Source organism: Diaporthe amygdali, assembly GCF_026229845.1.
Source record: "Diaporthe amygdali strain CAA958 chromosome Unknown NODE_47_length_302777_cov_65_667284, whole genome shotgun sequence".
NCBI lineage: Eukaryota > Fungi > Ascomycota > Sordariomycetes > Diaporthales > Diaporthaceae > Diaporthe > Diaporthe amygdali.
In genome coordinates, this window is record NW_026517067.1 from 214,258 (window position 1) to 232,674 (window position 18,417).

An 18,417-nucleotide genomic window follows, 5' to 3' on the forward strand; every position below is an offset into this window, starting at 1 on the left:
GAGAAAACAGAGTGGTCTTGACTGTCTGCCGTGAGTTTGGAAGTCACCATTGATTCTGTGACAGTATCTGAATTCGTCTTATGGATTGGAAAAGAACGGCATTGAATGCCCAATGTCTTCACCATGCCTTCAGATATAGCTGTTTGAGTTGATCATGAACATGGAGCGATGACAGCTGAGATAGAAAGCTATATGAAGTTTCTTTGAGCTGCCAGGCGCGAAGACGAGTGCACATCGCCAGGCCTCAATGTCCTTTCAGTATACCTGGGAGTCCTGTCACCTATCATGCCTCCGCCCTTCGCGAGACAGATCTGTGTGCTCTCTCAAGAACCATGCAATGAACTTGTGGCCCCACAGACGGGGATGTGAGCTAGTGAGTTGATCCTCGTGGGCAGAGATACCGCCAATGTGACTCGTTTCCAGCTCAGGCCAGCTGCAAACGCCTTGCCCCAACTGCAGCCCCGTCTGCAGGCCCCGTCTGCAGCCTCGTCCCCACAGCCCGGTCCCCAGCCCGGTACCCAGCCCGGTCCCCAGCCCGGTCCCCAGCCCGAAAAAGTCGAAATCCCTCGACAGCTTCATCTTCGCCCAAACATCCTCCCAACCAACCCAGAGAGAAGATGGCCGCCTACTACAAAGGCTTCACGCTGGAGGAGCTGGTGCACGTAAGTCAAACATTGCCCGTTCTTTATATTTGAACAAGCGGACTGACGCGAGTTTCGCCTTACAGGAGCGCCAGTGCGAGTACCCGCCTCCGGGCGAGGAGGGCCGCGCGGCGTAAGTAGCATCTCGAGATGACTACCCCCTTTGGAAATACCACCATGGCATCACCAAGATACTGACCTGGACTGTGTAGGTTTTACGCCAGCCGCGAGCTCTGGCCGGTCTGGCCGGTGCCCGCCCCTGCGCCCGCCGCCGCCACCGCCACCATCACCACCACCACGACCACCACCATCACCACCACCGTCACCACCACCACCTCCACCACCACCACCATCATCAACAACAACAACAACCTGGCGGGCCCCGCCATAGCCCAGGCCCAGGCCCCTCCTCCTCCTCCTCCTCCTCCTCCACCTCCTCCTGCGGCCCCAGCTGCCCCTGCCCCTGCCCCTGCGCAGCCGGGCCCCGCCGCCGCTCCTGGCCAACGCGTAAGTCTTCTCCAAGTTTGTGTCTTAGTATAGCAGCCATATGCTGACCTAGTCCTTGCTTCCAGCGGGCCTGGACCCAGGCCGAGGAGGCCACTCTGCGTGCCCGCCGTTTCAACGGCGATAGTTTCGACGACATAGGCGCTGTATGTCTAAGTATATTCCCGCGATATACTTCCTCTTGATCTCTGCCTCTTACAGACACGTACTAATACAATCGCAATCGCTAGTCGCTGGGCAGGACCAAAGCGGCCTGCGAAACCCGAGCCAAAGAGCTCGGAATTTACAAGTTCAACCAGCACTGAGCTTGGCGGGGTGGCCTGTGGGCCGTAGATAATTCTTTTTTCGTCTTTTTCCGGTGTTTGGAGGGGGGGGGGGGCGTGCTGACTTCGCACGCAAGTAATCAAGTCTGTTGTTTCGGGGATCAAAGAGGACCAGAGGACCAGAAGTGCAACGTGACGTGAAAAAGTGTGTTATATGTTTTTCCTGTTCGTCCAACGGGGCTATGAATCTCGACGATTAAATGACCTCGTTCCGTATCCGCCACGGAATAATCCCAGCCGCACACCACCTCGCGCTCATCCTTCCACAGCGGCAATGCCCGCGACATCACCCTTCAGCTCGGCCTCGTTGAAATCCTCGTCGTGCACAGGCAGCTCCAGATGGAACTTTGAGATCGGAGCTACCTCGACATTGACCTCGCCATCGGAGGCCAGCGCCAGCAAGTGACCGCCCTTTGTCCTATCCTTAGAGAGGAAATGCAGATGATCGCCGGCTACACTGACGCCCTGCATGTAGTCTGGGGACCGGAGCCTATAATGACCCCCTCCATGGGCTCCTCGAAGGTGTGAGAGGTCTGGTGCTTGCCCACCTCGGCGAGGCCTTCACCAGGCTTGGACTGGCCGCCGACAGTGCGCACGGTGATGCTCTTGAAGACGCCAGAGATACGCACAGCGAGATAGAGGTTATGGGCCTCCGGGAGCAAGAAGGACAAGAAACCAAAGAGGTCGGCCTTGTCCGCCAGGACGGCTGTGGTTGCGTGGGCGGGCTCGAAGTGTGTTGCCATGGCGAAGGGCGCGACGACCGAGGAGTCCAAGCTGGTATCGACAGTTGTCACGGAACCGTCTGACTTCATCTGGTAGGCTTCGCCGTTGACGACAATCAGCTCGCCAACCATGTGCCGGAACGTGCCGATTCCGTGGTCACCATGCTGGAGGAGGGTGGAGATGAGCAGCCCTTTGTTGGCGACGCCGTCCATCAGGGCGTTGACGACCGAGTACTGGTAGAGCTCGTTGGGTGCCATCTTGACTGAGTGATGGGCCGGCCGGCTGGATGAGGGTTCGATGTCAACCTGGCTGCGAGTGAACTCCACCACAAAACAACAGGGCTGCTACCGTCCTGGATGTCTTGTCGTGACGTTGCGGCGGTCCCTCGAGAGTGTCGTTGAAATAGGGCGTGGCCTGTGCGTCCTCGCAGGCAAACTCCGCCGGAGAGAGATCTACCGCAGCCTTAGCTCCGGAACGGAGGTCGAGCTCTAGCCTCTTTCGACCTCGTCGCTTGTGGGAGAGCGCTGGAACACTCGCTGAGGAAGGGAGCCTGGAAGTAAAAGGCGCAACCTCGGAGCTGGCGGCTGAGGCGCAACGGGGCAGATATAGACGTTCACGGATGGAATCGGGAGGTTCTGAGGGTGACGTCGGTTGGCGGGCCTAATGCGGGAACTTAGTCAGGGCCTACAAACATCATGACGACGGCCCGAAGCCTCCAGCTGCTAATGTCTTAGCAGTTGTTATTCGCGTTAGCCGCAGCATCCTGTTTCTGTGATTCACAGGAGGGACGACATATTTCGAAAAGCATTTGAGAGCTGGGGCTTACTTCAGGGCAATTGAGTTGCGAGCTTCCTCAAGCATTCAATTCTTCTATCGCCATGGCTTCAGGCACGGAAACAGTGGATATCGTGATCCAGTCGCTGATCAATGCCGGCGTCAAGTACGTCTTTGGTGTTCCTGGGGCAAAGATTGTGAGTGCTGTCCTTGATTGTCTGCAGCCTCACGAACAATATTCTGACCAGCTTCAGGACTCCGTGTTCAACGCCCTCGTCGACCAGCCCGAGATTAAGCTCATCGTCTGCCGCCACGAGCAGAATGCAGCTTTTATCGCCGGCGCCATTGGCAAAATCACGGGAAAGCCAGGAGTATGCATCGCCACCTCGGGCCCCGGCACGAGCAACTTGGTCACGGGCTTGGTGACGGCCAACGACGAGGGAGCACCTGTTGTCGCCATCGTGGGCAGCGTCAAGCGGGTTCAGGCTGCTAAGCGCACGCACCAGAGCCTTCAAGCCGTTGCCCTGCTCAGGCCAGTCACCAAGAAGGTCACCGCCGCGGTGGTGGAAGACCAAGTATCAGAGATCATGCTGGATGCATTCCGGGTTGCCTCGGCGAGCCCACAGGGAGCTACGGTTGTGAGCTTGCCTATCGACGTTATGACGGCGGGCCACAAGTCTTCGATCCCGGCTGCCCCTCCTCACGCATTCGATCCTCCTGATTACGGGCCGTCGTCCCAGAAATCCCTCGCCGAAGCTGTCAAGCTCATCGAGGCGGCCAAATTCCCTGTCCTGTTTCTTGGGATGCGAGCTGCAGACCCCAAGGTGATAGCGGCCGTACATGGATTCCTGCGCAAGCACCCGATCCCTGTTGTGGAGACGTTCCAAGCTGCAGGAGCTATATCTCAGGAGTTGGTCCATCTCTTCTACGGCCGCGTTGGCTTGTTCCGCAACCAACCAGGAGACAAGATGATGTCCCACTCGGACCTGGTCATCACCGTTGGCTACGACCAGGCTGAGTACGACGCCGATGGATGGAACAGCTCGGGGAGGCTGCCCATTATACATATGGACACAGCTCAGGCAGCCATGAGCCTCTCTTACAGCCCCAAGCTGGAGCTGATAGGGTCAATGACGGACAACATCACCGCACTAACGGACAGCCTCACGAAAGTAGCCCGCCCACAGGAGACGGAAACAGGCAAATCCATATACGAGACCTTCCACGAGTGGGAAAAGAGCAAAAAAGCCCTGGGGAGCATCAACAAGACCGGCCCTGTGCATCCGCTTCACTTCATCCGGCTGCTGCAGGGCATGATCTCCCCGCAGACGACCGTCATCTCCGACGTCGGGTCGCACTACATCTGGCTTAGCAGATTCTTTTACTCATACAACCCCAAGACCTTCCTTGTCTCAAACGCCCAGCAAACGTTGGGAGTTGCCCTACCATGGGCCATCGGCGCATCGCTTGTCCACGGTCCGTCGCAGAAGGTCGTCAGCGTCTCGGGCGACGGCGGCTTCCTGTACAGTGGGCAAGAGCTGGTCACGGCTGTGCAGCAGGGCTGCAATATCACGCATTTTATCTGGAATGATGGAAAGTACAACATGGTCGAGTTCCAAGAGGTCGATAAATACGGCCGTAGCGCGGTAAGCCCTTGTCCTATCGCGACCTCCGGTACCTTAGACGAGAGTAAGCCTATTCAGATCACTAACATATCACAGGGCGTTGATCTCGGCGGTGTGGATTTCGTCAAGTATGCGGAGGCATTTGGCGCAAAGGGGTTAAGAGCGACGAGCTCGACGGAACTCGAAGCGGTCATGAAGGAGGCACTGGCTTACGAGGGTGTCTGTGTCGTGGATGTGGTGATTGACTATACGGATAATCATGACTTGATGAGCCATGTTATCCCGGACACAATCTCGTAATCGCAGGAGTAATATTGTGCGTGGGGAGGGCGTTCCGGGAGAAAGCGTTGAATCGTCGGATTGGAATATTCTGCTCAGTCTGTGTAATTCTAATAAATCACACATGGTGCCCATACCTGCGTACGGCCACAAACAATTGCGTTTGAAAGAGGCGATTATCATTCAAGAAATTCAAGATCCGTGATCCTTGAATCCTCTCACCCCATAAGTGGAGGGATCCATTGTTAGTCGGTTAATCCTTCCTGACATACGCAGCGTCTCGCAGTCGAACGTTAAAAGAGTTGAGTAATCGCGCAAAGGACCGGGCCACTTGTTGAAAACCTCCCAGAACCCGTTCCAGGCGTGAATCCCGAGTCTCATCCTGCTGCCTATATCAATCCGCAGCGTCAACCGTGTAATCATGAGACCTCTTCAGCAGGAAGTTTGTCACCAGACCGGCAAACAAACAGAGCGTAGTACATCACGCACACAGCACGGGCGAGAAAGTGTAGTGTTTTACGGTATTGGAGATTCGTCGAGGTATTGCTCATCCGTGGGCCGTCGCCAAGGACAACCGGGCATCAACTCCCAGCTTGACTGATGCCTTCCATTTCCATGTCATCCATCCGCTCGTGCCCGTCTCGTCTCGTAGTGTACAGTCGTCACGGTTCTCCTTGTTGTGCATCCTGTATCACAATGAAATCCAGGCATCCCCCCTTCGGTTCGAGTCGCGTAAGATCCGTCGTCATTTTTTCAAAACGCGTTTATTGTCTTGCGTTGGTCACACAGTTAGTACCTAATGGCCTACGTCCTTCTATCATTGTTCGGGAGGGGCAGGCTGCGGGTGTCTCAGCCTTCAGGAGGGCTGGAGCTTACGGAGGAAGCAGAAACTCGCCCCACGAGCTTGCAAGGAAAGTAACGCCGACCTAAAAAGCAAGTTAGCCTTCCGCCATGATACGCATGCGAGTGGAAGCATGGCGATGGGGGCATGCACTCACGCCGAACGAAGCAATGGCCTTGACCATGGAGGAGTTCTCAGGCGACGTCAGGGAGTCGTAAGTGGACCTGAAGAAGCCCTTGGGCTGGCGGCGAGAGCTTGCGGGCTGGACATAGACCTTCTTGGGCGGCATCTTGACTGTTGGTTGATGTGATGCTGTATGTTCTGCGACAGTATCAGCGGCAGGAGCGAAGTCTGGTCGCAAAAAGTCGATGGGAGCCGACGTCAGTACGTAGTGGAAATTTTGGGCGCTAAAAGCCGCGGGAGGCTTCCGGCCGCTTGCGTTGCGGCTCGAGGAGCTTGGGTGACCTGAGCTCCACTAACTTCATTCGTCAATCCAGCATCTCTTTGAGCTGCGACGCATTGCGATCACGGCAATCTCTACAGCTTCTGGCCTGGAAAATGCAATGGAGACCCGAGAATTTGCATAACACCCTATCATTCAGTGTTGATAATGGCTGACACGTCTAAATCCCCTGGCCCGGGAGGCTTTCTCCCGCAGCACCCTCTCCCATCGCCCGCGCCCAGCGGATCCTCGACGCGCCCTGCTTCCGGCCTGCCACACCCAAGATCCCATCCCTTGCGCGCAGGGTCGGGAAAGGAGCAGAAGATCCGCGCGTATGTCGACAACCAGTTGATGTATATACAGCGGCGCTTTGTCAAGAAGAACGTGGTTGCTAAGCCAGACGATGACATCGTGGGATACAAGACCATAGGGGAGCTTTGCAAGGACCTCGGGGCGCTGTTGGACATAATATGGCTGTCTGGAACGCGTAAGATTAACCGATTGCTTAATCGCGGGATGTATGGCTAATTCTGGTTCCGCTCGCAGCCGGCCTCCAAATACCCTACCTCCTTAACATTGCGAACGAGTTCACCGAATGGGTCACAAAGTTTCCTCCCCAGCCCGAACCTCTATTCACGATCCTAAGCAAACTCGACTACTGCTTCGCTAGCCTCTTGGCTGGCCAAGATGCCGATACCAAGGAGACGCTCCCAGGCTTTGAGAACGGCATCCGCGGGGTGATTAACCAAACGGACATGGTCCGCTGTAAGAGCATAGTGGAGCAGACGCGCGTGGTAATCGTAGATGTCATGAGCGAACAGCCCGATGAGAATGGCGGGAATGATGATAGCGAGACCGAGGATGAGACCGAGAAAGAGATCACAGAAGCTGAGACGGATACGGAGGATCCCACGAGCGCCGTGGAGAGCAGTGGATTCGTGGACCCTAATTGGGAAGATCCTGACGATGAGCTGTACATGGACGTGGCGAGAGTCTACGAGAAGACGCTTGTTCAGCTGGGCGAGGTAATGGATCAAACTGCCTTGTCATGAGAGGTATACAATGGCTTGGTGGGATTAGTTTGACACCGCAAAGCCACAGCGCGACCACACAGTGCTGTCCTGGATCGCTTTCGAGGTCTAAAGGCGATGCTCAGATCTATTCATAGGGTTGCCTCAAGCAGCTTCGGTCAGTTCAGGTGCGCGCGGTACGGTCTTTCGCCGATTTGAAAGGCCACGCTTACGTCTGGTCACGGCTGGAAAGCCCTTGGGGCTCTCGATCCTCAGCCAACAATACACCGCGAGGTCAGTTCGTGGCTGTAGCTGCCAATTCGCGTGTCTTCACGGCAGAGCCGGTCTCCAGTAGCTTAAAGTTTTTGTAAAAGGTCTGCTGGAATGTAAACGGCTAGCTGTTGGGGACTCTTTGCCCCTCCTGAGAGCCTTGCTCCCCAACGGACGGCCTTGATAACGTGGTATAGACTGCGACCCATTAAGCGTGTGTGGTATTTGAGACCACCTTGGTCGAATGGGTTGGTGTGACACTCCTCGAGATCGCACAGCTGTCCTGAGTATTCATTGGCGACCCTCGGTTCAAGTCCGGGCGCAACGCTTTTAATATTTTGTCTTCCCTTCACGTTCTCACGTTCTCACTTCTCTATTCTTCTCTCTCCTCTATTCACTCCCAGTGGACCGTTGCGCTCTTGCGTGTTGAGTATGTGCTGAGTAATTACACACGGACACGTTGCCTTTTTTTCGCAGTCCCGTTTGCTCTCAAGACTTCATAAAAAAAAATGCTGATGGTGAGAACTCGCTCTGCTCCTTGTGGAAGCTTGCATCACTTTAAGGCTGTTGCCTTGACGATGCCTCGTAAGGCAAAGCAGACAAAAGGCCTTCCCAACGCCGATTGCCCCTTGGCAAAGCCTTGATTGATCCATGCATGTGCGCAGCTTGTTTTGATAGCACGGGCCGAACGTCGAGAGAAGAAGCAATGGCTCAGGAGCCTGATCCCCGTGGGGGCCGGAAGCCCAACCCGGGCGAGCCGGGAGGTGGGGGCAGCCTCAGCCTCGTCATGACTTACAAGGCTGAGGATTTAAAGATGCATACATGCTTATTCTAACAGAAGGATCATTTACCTCCAACGCTCTGTTCTTTCGTCGACAATCCCGTAGCCTCGCACCCGCACGCTTGTTCGCCACATGACTCGGAGATCTGACCCTGTTAGCTTGTTATCAGCATATTCGTGTCTATATTTGTAGATACTCGAGATGTGAGAGTTCGTTGCGTCAGAAAGAGTCCGCCTTCAACCATTTCTGTAGATATCTCAAGGTTGACCTGGCCTGCCCCGCCCGCACTTAGAAAATGCTTTGAGACTAATATGAAGATGTTGTACTATTAGGTATGTCACTTGGAAATCACAAAGGAGAACGTTTAGAGTAGAAAGCAACAATGTGAATGGTATCTAGTTGCTGAATAAGCACTAAAAACTATGTACAACAGAAGTGGTATCTATCTGGGTAGCAAAAGAGGTATATCCAAAATCAGTTGATCGTCGCTCATAAAATTTGTTGCACGAGAAGGTACGGCAACGCGGGCAGTGCCAGCAGAATAGCTGTAGATGATAGCCCGAACAATGTGTCAGAGATGAATGATGCGATCGTCTTTGGTGTGCGCTCAAATCCGAAACCATTAGCCCAGGTCGCACTCCGTATTTTGTCTAATGTTTCCCGAACCCAGAGGGTTTCCCCGTACGCCCAATCAAGCGGTAAAGACTGTGTGTCGAACTTGTGTCTGTTTTGTTGAAGATCCAGATTTTTCTGGCTTGATGAGAGAGGAAGCCGCGCAAAGGCGGTGTTCCTCCCTCTCCACCATCTTAGAACGGGGCCGAAGTCAAACGCTGGATGTATAGATCTTGACCCAGCTGAGACTGAGCCAAGGCCGTTTACACCAGGGATTAAAATCGGATTTGAGGAGTTCCCAGACATGGGAGGATCCATGGTGAAGTTCCCGCTGCCCCCATTAGGCAGCGGGAGCACAGTGACAGTGGGGGTCGCCGTTGCAGGCGTTGACCCCTCACTCGACGGAGTAGCGACGTTGGTGCTCGTTGGTGAGGCTGGGAGGGTCGGAGCGATTGTGCCGGATGGAGACGGCGATGAAGCAGTAGGTGACTGCGTTGGAAGTGTTGAGAATGGAAGACTGGAATCTGAAGGGCTGGAGCGTGCCTCGGAGGGAGCGGGGGTTTCAGTGCCGCTGTTTTCGCCAGGTGAGGAGTCGGCGAGTTCCTAGCTGGAATAGACCGCAGCGTACTCGACCTCGAGCATGTTGCCGTAACCGGCCAGAGTGTCTGCGTTGGGGTCACCTGGCCACGTACCGCCTACTGCGACATTCATGATCAGATACAATGGTGAGTGAGCCAGGGCGCCCCAGACAGATTCGTCGCCGATGGTCGCGCCAGTCACGGTGAAATACGACACGCCATCTTTCATGAATGAAATCGACTCGGTGGTCCAGTCGTTGCTTGTCCTGTCGATCTTGACAGCATACGAGTGCCAGTCGTCATCGGTAGCCGTGCTGCCCTGAAGACCCTCGGCTCCATTGGGACGGCATGCTGAGGCACTGCAGTGCAAGGTGCTGTAGGCCGTGCCGGCCTTGTTCACCATCTCGAAGATGTCGATCTCACCGCAGGCCGGCCACTGCGTTCCGTGGTGAATGCTGTCTCCCATCATCCAGATCGCTGGCCACATCCCCTGCGCTTGGGCTGCTGCTGCGTCGCCGAGCCGTGCTGAAGCCTCAACTTGCATGATCTTGCCAGCCTGTGGCGTCCACGTTGCCTTGGACTCGATGCGTCCAGACGTCCAGTGTCCCGTGGCAGACTTGACAGGGACAAATTGCACTGTGCCGCCGCCGGAGATTTGCAAGTTAGAGCTTGCGTCGGTGTAACTTTGAAGCTCCTCGTTGGTGTCGATAGCTGGTTATTTCGTTAGCTGCTCTGATCTGTAACCAATTTGGATGCGAGAAAGCCCAACACACCTTGAGCGATATCCCACTTGGATGTGTCCACAGCGTCACCAGCTGTGCCAGCAAAGCTGTCCGACCAAATGATACTCAAGCCATCCAAGTTAGGGGGCGTGACTGCCGCGACCAGTGCAGGAAGCACCGCGGCCGCGAAGGTTGATGCTTGAACGCGCATGTTGGATGAGTGGCTCTTCTGTTTCTCTTCTAGACTGTGGGTCTACAAGTCTTGGCGATGATTGCAAGCCAGTTGGATACCGAAAAGATGTTCTGTATATTGTGATGGCCGGGGTAGTAGGCTTGCTACGTGTGGGCCAACGGGAGCTTGTGGTGTATATATATGTGGAAATATATATATGTGCTCCTGTAGCTCTGTGAGAAGAAAAGAGTGGTAAAGAGGTCGGCAGTGTGCTATGGCCGGGGCAACGAGGTGAAATAGAAATGAATGTGAAGAGGTAAGCTGGAAGAAAGGTGCCGTTGCTCAGCAGGCGAAGCAAGGAAAACGAGAGTATCAATAATAACAGGCTGGGACCAGAGGCGAGGACCACAACTGGGTCAACCTGAGTTTTTATTCTAGATACAGGGAAGGAGAGATAGGGGAAGCGCCCGGGGGGGTGGGCGACGGGCAGATGTCTACACGGGAATGGGAGACCCACCGTGTTGTTAGCCCATGCCGGCACATGCCACGCGAAGGTGGGAAGGGAAGTCATCCCTGATCCCAGCGTACGAGAGCAGTGATAGTGGGACATTTCCGATCTGAAAAACAGTGGTTCCGGAGTAGGAGAAATAAGATACTTAGTACGAGAGTTGGCAGACAGGGGAGGTTGTGGCGGCTCTTGATTGGGAAATTGAGAGTGGGTGTCCAGGCTGATGGGGATGAAACGAGACGTTGTTGAACGATCCAATCCCGAGGCTGTGCGTGTGCGCGCCGAGACAAGGGCGGTCGGGTCGAGAACTCGGAATAGAGCAGCTACTGTTATGGAGCAAACAAGAGAGCGGAGCGGCGAAGACAGCAGTGGGCATGGAGAATCAACAGCACAGTTTGGCTGTTGGTCTCTGGATTTTTTTTTTTGTCGACGCTCTCACATGCCAACTGACCACTGCTATCGCCCCGTTCACCGGCCCATCCGTCTCTTCCTTTCTTCCTCTATCCAGCTTTGATGAAAAGGAGGATATAGGAGTCATGACCAGGACCAGGAGTACTGCTGGCTTGGTTGCTTACTTGGTGGCACGCATAATACTGTAGAGGAAACGCGCCATAAAGGGACGAACCGGACACACATGGGTGAATACCGTGAGTAGGGAACGTCGAGAGCAGATCCCTGCAAGCATTCTCGGCTCCTGACGCTCGGCGCGCAAGGTGCTCTCAGGGTGAGGCGTGTGCAGGAGGTGCAGCTTGGTAATAAAGTTGGGACGGAGGCGATCCAAGCATAGCTTGCATCCAGCTGCATGCAGCTGGTTAAACACCCAGACTAGCACTGACTAGGTAGTCTGATAGAGATTCGATGGGGTGGGGATTGTGATGGGCAAAAAAAAACATCTGGGTGGAATGGAACTCCTATTGCGATATGTGCACGGTTTTTTGGCAGATCGATCTTGGTTGACCGGATTGGGTGAGCAAGGAAGCAGGACCCAGTGCCAACCTTGTTGCTCCTCCTGCAAAGCCTGGAAGCTCAACCTGGCGCGGGGCACGGCAGTGTGCGTGTGTGCACACTCCCAGCCTTGAATGGCTCCTGGCCTCAAGGCTCCTCCTGGTCTCCTGTCCAGGTATTTGGCACGCTTGCCACTCATGACTTGGATGGGCAGTGGTGGGTGAGTGAGTAAAATGGCTGGCCCCCACCTCTTCCCAGTTGCCGCCGCATTTTAAAGCCGCGTTGGCAGGCTGGGCTGGGCTGGGCTGGCAGGTTGGTTGGTTGATTGGCAAGCTGGGCCCCACGCAGGCTGGCAGGCCTGGGCTGGTGTGGGTCCTGCTGTACTGTGGTACAGGTAAGAAGAGATGGGCAGGCGTGGACAGGTGTGGGCGGGCAGGCGGGCTGGGCAGCTTCCGCACCCGGTACCTGCACTAGCCTGGCCTTGGGGCTGGCGTTACTGCGTGCCCAGGTGGTGCGTGGGTGTCACTGGCGCGCCCCCCAGCTGGCGCCAACTGCTCTTCCCCTATCTGGACAAGTGAAACGGCTCCTTCCTCGCATCCCGAGAGGCAGGAGCAACAAGCGGAAGCCACTCCCGACGCTGGGGGGCAACTGAGCCTCAAAGTGCAATCTCCCAATTTCAAGCGCATAATTCACAAAAAAGGGCATCTGCTGGGTATGCACACATGGATCGGGGCACCCCGTACTTTGGATATGCAGGTTTTTGCAGGTTTGCAGGCTGCACTGCCGCCGCCCGTCAAGGTTGCTGAGACGCACGGGAATATAGCACTGACGAGGTCCACTTGGCTCGACTAATTCTCCGATCCAGCACGTCAGGAACCATCGCGCCGTCACTCTCTGTGTGTCTGTGTCTGTCTGTCTGTGTACCAGGCGAGATGGAGACATCGACCCTATTTTTGACTCGTTCCGACGACGATCGTGGCCTGGAGCGTTCGCCAGAACCACACCTGGGCACCCACACATGGGGACACTCTTTATTACCCCAGTGGCACAGGCTGGCAGGCTGGTCGTGGTCGTGGTCGATCAATGACTGTTGGCACGCGGGCAGCGCACCCTTCTCTTGTCGCGCCCAGCGAATCAAGATTCCATCTTCCACCCAACACCATCAAGTTAATTTATTCCCTATCGCCCTGTGCGTGTTTTGTTTGTTGCTAGCTGGCCTGGTGTGTGCCGACGCCCGTCTTGCTGCATGTGCATGTGCATGCGCATGTACTGTATGTGCTGTGGATCCAGTGTCCCGCGCATAAAAGCCCAGCATTATCGTCAAGGTTGCTATCTCCAGCCCCTGCAGCACCAATGATTTTCATATTCAGGGGCCAAAGAGGCAGCCAGTCCACTGCCTCAGGTGGAGAGCTATGCGTCCTGTTGTCGTCCAATCGCGGCTGTTAGATGCGCCCTGGCGGCTCAGCACGTCAACTTAGCAGCTTAGCCGGGCAAGAACCTTTTTCACTGCAATCTGTCTTCGGGCTTCTCTTCACCAAATCACATGCTTCGATTTCTTCCAACCCTTTCACACCGGCGTTGCACCCACAACTCGGGTCAGGCATTCGGTTCCTTTGTTGTTCACCCTCTTTCCTGTTTTGCAAGCTTCCGCACGCGGCAGCACAGAGAGCACCGACGCTAAACCAGCTGCAGCTGCGTGACGGGGCTGACGGGCCATCGCAGCCTCGAGAAACCCGTCTTCCGAATGGCGATGAGCGATGTACCGGTCTTACAACTTGAGGCTTCTAAGGGTTGATTCGTTGCCTCATCTGCGCTTCAAATTCACGCGTGCCCGAAAAGTCTTGGACGGGTTTACTCCCCAGATCTGACAGGAATTTCGTCTGATGAGAGCTTCCGAACTGACGAACGCTTGGTGTTTCACGTTTCACCAAGCCAAACGCCTAGAACTGCCGCCTGGGCATCCCTTTGTGTCTCACCACCAACTTCCGACTCGACTGGGCCGGACTTTTCTGACCAAGTCGGCCTCTGCAACGTATTCGACGCGGTAAAGGAGTCATACGAAGTCCCAGCTAGCCTTTCAAGGTCCCTCGTGGCTACGCCCTGAAACGGCGCCCGTCCTGTGCACCTCTTCGAGAAACAATCCTGCGTTGTGAAGCTCCCGCCCGGCTCCCCGGCTACCCGGCTCCCCGGCGCTTGACAGCCGACCGGACTTACTCATGGCCACAGTCATGGGATGCGACAGCTTTCCCCGCAAGAGTCCGACCGGCTCGTCTTTCACATCAAACAGGCTTTACAACGTGCCGAACTGCCAGGACTGCCTGCGGTTGTCCAATGTGTGAAGAAGCATCTATCGCTCGAGCCCCTGACAATAAAGGGTGTCCTTAATGGTTTCTGGCTTGGCAAAGAGTTGCCTCTTTCAGGGTCCATCCGGTATCGTCGATCTTAAGCCCTGCAGCAAGGTTATCCCCGGCCAATTAAGCTTCTCGTGCCGACCGCCGGCCATCGACTGCAACTGTAATCCGGGTCGTCGTTTTCGTCTCGGCCAGCCTGCCAGACCAACGATGTTGGAGTCAAGGCCGATCATAACATTTCGCCACCAGGAAAGGCGCTGTCTGGTTCAGTATGTGTGCCGAACCACACAGTACCAACGCGAGAGAATATGCCAGCACAACCTTCGATTTCCGCCCCGATGTGTCACATATAGTCTGCTTCGAAGCCCGGTGTCTGAGCTCATCCGGGCAATTCTTGGTGGTTCTGCCGTCGAGTCCCCGTGGTTCATGTTGAGCAACATTCAAGCCGTCGGGAACCAGACATTTCGCTGTGTTGCCTCACATGCAAATGAGTGATCGCATCGTTACCTCGGGAAACCCAAGGGGTCTTCTATCTTGTTCCACACCGGACTGGAGGAACGGCTGCTTGCTTGTCTTCACTTACATCATCCGTCATGTCCAAGAGGGTCTTCCTGGTGATTTGACCTCGAGTAGAATAAGGTGGCCGAAGTCAAAGCTGCCATGCTCCCCATGCAACGCTTCCATTCTCTTCGCCGAGCGGGTGCCGACTTCTTCAATCTCCACTGCGCACCAATGATCTTCTCTGCGTCAGTTGTAAGCCCAAGTTGGTAGTCTTCGTCTCCGCGTTTTGACAAACGTGGACCCAATCAACGCGGCAAAGTCAGAGTCAATCGGCGGCTCAAAACCTTGTCTGCCGCCGGCCGGTGAACCTTGTGCTCGGAAGGAAGAAAAAACCTTTCCTCTTATTCTTGAAGTACTCTTGTACATCGTACGATGTTCTTCAGCTACAAATTCTCGCGGATTAAGACCCGGCTCTTTGACAACTTGGCTTAATCAACGTGCGGTTTTGCGTCTTCTACATGGACTGAGCCCGGACGTATATCACATATTGCCAGTGAGCCGCTCGGTGTAGGTGATACGGTCAAGGCTCAGGTGATCAGCAAACTCAAGCTACCGAAAAAGCTTGTCTTGGTGCCAAGATTGTCAGAAGGTCAGCTTGATAGGACGCTCCCTCCTCAGCTGCAGCTTCTCGGTGCGACTTGTCGGTCCGGTTGACGTCGTAACATCACGGCTACGGTCAGTCTGCTAGGACGTGAGTCTATAGCCTTATTTGTTTCAGGTGGCTCTACGCGAGGCACGTGGGTGTAGCGGCAGAATCGTAGGCGACTGAGTGATCTCTCGTGCGCGAAAAGATTGCCTGGCCGCCTCTGGAGTTGCCAAAAACATATGAGCGCACTGCACTATGAGGATGCTCACCAGCTAGTAAGTTCTGATAACAAGCAAGACCAATAGGGCCCAGTGTACCCAGACAGGCAGGCAACCGCTCTCGGGTTGTTCTAAGCAACCCATGATACTGCAGTCTCACCTTCAGCTTGTCGATGCAGACAAGTTCCTACTGTTGTGTATAGTGTTTGCCTTGCCCTTCGCTCAAAATATGTGGGCTCCCGCGAACCCAGTCCTGCATATATTCGTCGCCTATACTAGTGTCACCAGCCATTTGCAAGCGATTTCCAAGAGGACGCAGTGCCTCCTTCGGCATTCCTTCGTCAGCCAGATATTTCAAGCTGACTTTGCATCCAAAGTGCCTTAGCAGATCCCTTCTCCGCAGCCTCGGCAAGCGGGAGCAAGGTGCAACGTAGTACGGCTAACTCTCATCATGCGCTGTGGTGTGTGCGCGGCGACGCTCTTGATGTTGCCAGAAAGATTGAGACGAGGTGAGATTAAGAGCTAGTCACTAGGTACAGCTGTTGGTTGTTCGCCTTCTAGAACCTCTGGCCCATTCGTTCTCGCCTGTCTCGGACACAGGCATCGTGGACAGTCATGCAGCTCGCATTCTTCAACATGCTGCTCGCCAATTGCGGTAGAGCAATAGTGTCGGCACACAAACGGAGTCATCTAAAGTTCATGGATGCTGTGCAGCTACCTGTAAAATATTCAAATTGCAGATGGACCCTTCCTGGAGTCGTTCACGCGTTGGTTTGGCACTTCAAATTTTATCGTAGTCTTTCAGCGCACGATAACGCAAAGATATCATCCTACTTATGTACTCGAGCAGACCATACAGATCAGGATCTAGAAGTAAAACTCGCGCTGTTTGCTGAGCGGCTGGTGAGAAAAACACAATCAACTCAGCACAATGTTACAGAAGTGGCCCTTGGGCGCTATGAGGAAAGTCTCAGCCATCGCCATGACATCCTCGGTCGTCTTTGGACTCAGCCTTGCCCCTGTGCACTGTCTGAAGAACAAGGCAGTGGCAAGTCGAAGCTCCATGTACGCCAGGTGCGCACCGACACAGACTCGAGTGCCGCCTCCGAAGGGCATAAAAGCAGCCTTCTGTACTGGACTCATAGGTTGTTTGACAAATCTCCAGCCGTCAAATCTGTATATTGGGGAGTACCGTTAGCCACTCTATCCAGGGGGTGGAAGCAGCATAGCTTTTGACTTACTCGAGCGGGTTGGGGAAGATATCTGGGTCTCGGTGCAGAGTATACGCATGCGTTGTGACAGTCGTGCCGGCAGGAATGAAGTGGCCTGCTAATGTAGCGCCGCCTTCAGGGACTGTGCGAGGCAGCGGTCCAGGGGCTGCGCCATGAAGGCGGAGGGCCTCGTCGATGATACTATTCATAAGCGTAGCCTGTTGAAGTTCCCCAGGATGCAATTCCGGGCTAAGTGCCGCTACTTCCTTCTCGAGGGCGGCTCGCAGCTGAGGCCTCTTAAGGACAGCCCAGACCAGGTATGTCAGTGTCACCGCCGTTGTGTCAGAGCCGGCGACGATGAAATTGGTGGCTTCTTGCCGGACCTGCCCCTCTGTTAGCATAGTGGTCATGTGGACTTGAACACATTAAGATTACGGGCACAGAGCGAAGTTGGACAGTCTGTGTTGAACAAGTTGTCAAGGTAACTCACAGTTGAATCAGTGAGATCAGTCTTCTCTTGACTATCAGCCTGGGAAAGCATTTGCCCGAAGAGGTTTTGAGTGTTGGCGCTATCTGTTCGCATGTTCTGTACGGCTACGGCGCCGTGTTCAAAGACAAGGTCCTCTCCTTTGAATAGCTTCTGGACACTCTTTAAGGGGATGAGCGGTCCGATCCAGCGGAGGAATGGGGCTTCACTGATCATGACCCCTAACATTAAGGCTGCTTGAACCGCATCGATGAACGGTGTTTGCTAGCCATTGTGTTAGCTCTAAGAGGTTTACTACTCAAGGGGACGGGCATCTGGAACATACGCGACCCAGCTCCAACATTCGGAAACTCTCGCCAAAAGACAGGTGTGCAATCACATCCGTGGCCATCAAGGTCCACCATTTTAAAATATCCGCTTCCCCTTCAGCTCCAGCCTCCTCTCGGATCTTGTTTACGGCCAGTCGCGCCTTGCTCTGAACAACAGACTCCCAGTTCGCCTGCAGCGAATTCTGGCTGAATGGCCTAGCAAACAACTTCCTTCGCGCGGCGTGTTGCTTGCTGTCACGCATGGAGAAGATACCAGGTTCAACGTCACGACGCTGCGAGGTGATCGCGTCGTAAAAGGCCGACTTGTTGAAGCCTGAGCCCACCTTATGTATCATCTGGGTAGCTTCTAGGCTCGACACCGCGGCTTCATCAGGAGCGATTCGGACGATTGGACCATATGTTCGGTGGAGGTAGTCGACGTAGTACATTCTCCGCCCCCGGACAGTGTGGTACTTGAGGACCGCCTGCGTGAACCTGGAGTACCATGGCCCGGGAATCGAGCGGACAGGTGAGTTCACGGCTGTGAGCACCAGCCGGACGAGCCAAAGCGCCACGGCGACGGCGCCTAGGAAGTACGGCGAGATGAGAGAGGGCATCGCGGTGATTTGGCGGAAGACAGACGTATCGGTAATTGAATTCAGGCGATTGGCTTCTGCAAACTTGCCTCCCCCTTGAGGTTCCTGATGAATTTAACAGTCAATTGACCGCATTCCGGTGTTGCTAAATACCCAGGCCCCGGTTTCCACCTCCACATTCCGGCGTGGGGCCTAGTCGGTGTCGGCCTGCTGCCATGCCGAAAAAAAGAAGTCCGAGAGCCCGAAAGTGCTCCACGACTAGTCGCTGTGTGTGACATATCTTTTATAAACAGTATGTCAGCTCTGGGGACTGACGCAAAGGATTCCATGCCGTGAGAAATAGGTGGT

General features: G+C 54.8%; 7 protein-coding genes across 7 annotated transcripts; 3 read left to right on the forward strand and 4 right to left on the reverse strand.

The window, feature by feature from the left end:
* Positions 1 to 617: 617 nt before the first annotated feature.
* J7T55_009390 (uncharacterized protein) lies at positions 618 to 1,450 on the forward strand (the record flags this gene model as incomplete). Its single annotated transcript, XM_053134712.1, has 5 exons — positions 618 to 662; positions 728 to 774; positions 854 to 1,148; positions 1,214 to 1,291; positions 1,376 to 1,450. The coding sequence occupies 5 exons, from the start codon at positions 618 to 620 to the stop codon at positions 1,448 to 1,450; spliced, it is 540 nt and encodes a 179-aa protein (XP_052987588.1).
* A 273-nt stretch (positions 1,451 to 1,723) lies between these two features.
* On the reverse strand, positions 1,724 to 2,448 carry J7T55_009391 (lpha-acetolactate decarboxylase; the record flags this gene model as incomplete). The annotated part of the gene is made up of 2 exons (XM_053134713.1): positions 1,724 to 1,886; positions 1,931 to 2,448. The coding sequence occupies 2 exons, from the start codon at positions 2,446 to 2,448 to the stop codon at positions 1,724 to 1,726; spliced, it is 681 nt and encodes a 226-aa protein (XP_052987589.1).
* Positions 2,449 to 3,069: 621 nt separating this feature from the next.
* On the forward strand, positions 3,070 to 4,890 carry J7T55_009392 (uncharacterized protein; the record flags this gene model as incomplete). Its single annotated transcript, XM_053134714.1, has 3 exons — positions 3,070 to 3,162; positions 3,220 to 4,611; positions 4,687 to 4,890. The coding sequence occupies 3 exons, from the start codon at positions 3,070 to 3,072 to the stop codon at positions 4,888 to 4,890; spliced, it is 1,689 nt and encodes a 562-aa protein (XP_052987590.1).
* Positions 4,891 to 5,416: 526 nt separating this feature from the next.
* On the reverse strand, positions 5,417 to 5,999 carry J7T55_009393 (uncharacterized protein; the record flags this gene model as incomplete). Its single annotated transcript, XM_053134715.1, has 3 exons — positions 5,417 to 5,555; positions 5,746 to 5,795; positions 5,868 to 5,999. The coding sequence occupies 3 exons, from the start codon at positions 5,997 to 5,999 to the stop codon at positions 5,417 to 5,419; spliced, it is 321 nt and encodes a 106-aa protein (XP_052987591.1).
* Positions 6,000 to 6,320: 321 nt separating this feature from the next.
* Positions 6,321 to 7,204, forward strand: J7T55_009394 (uncharacterized protein; the record flags this gene model as incomplete). Its single annotated transcript, XM_053134716.1, has 2 exons — positions 6,321 to 6,639; positions 6,699 to 7,204. The coding sequence occupies 2 exons, from the start codon at positions 6,321 to 6,323 to the stop codon at positions 7,202 to 7,204; spliced, it is 825 nt and encodes a 274-aa protein (XP_052987592.1).
* A 2,225-nt stretch (positions 7,205 to 9,429) lies between these two features.
* On the reverse strand, positions 9,430 to 10,337 carry J7T55_009395 (uncharacterized protein; the record flags this gene model as incomplete). The annotated part of the gene is made up of 2 exons (XM_053134717.1): positions 9,430 to 10,115; positions 10,178 to 10,337. 2 exons carry the CDS (start codon positions 10,335 to 10,337, stop codon positions 9,430 to 9,432), a joined length of 846 nt encoding a protein of 281 aa, XP_052987593.1.
* Positions 10,338 to 16,385: 6,048 nt separating this feature from the next.
* J7T55_009396 (uncharacterized protein) lies at positions 16,386 to 18,090 on the reverse strand (the record flags this gene model as incomplete). Its single annotated transcript, XM_053134718.1, has 4 exons — positions 16,386 to 16,641; positions 16,709 to 17,061; positions 17,169 to 17,429; positions 17,491 to 18,090. 4 exons carry the CDS (start codon positions 18,088 to 18,090, stop codon positions 16,386 to 16,388), a joined length of 1,470 nt encoding a protein of 489 aa, XP_052987594.1.
* Positions 18,091 to 18,417: the final 327 nt, after the last annotated feature.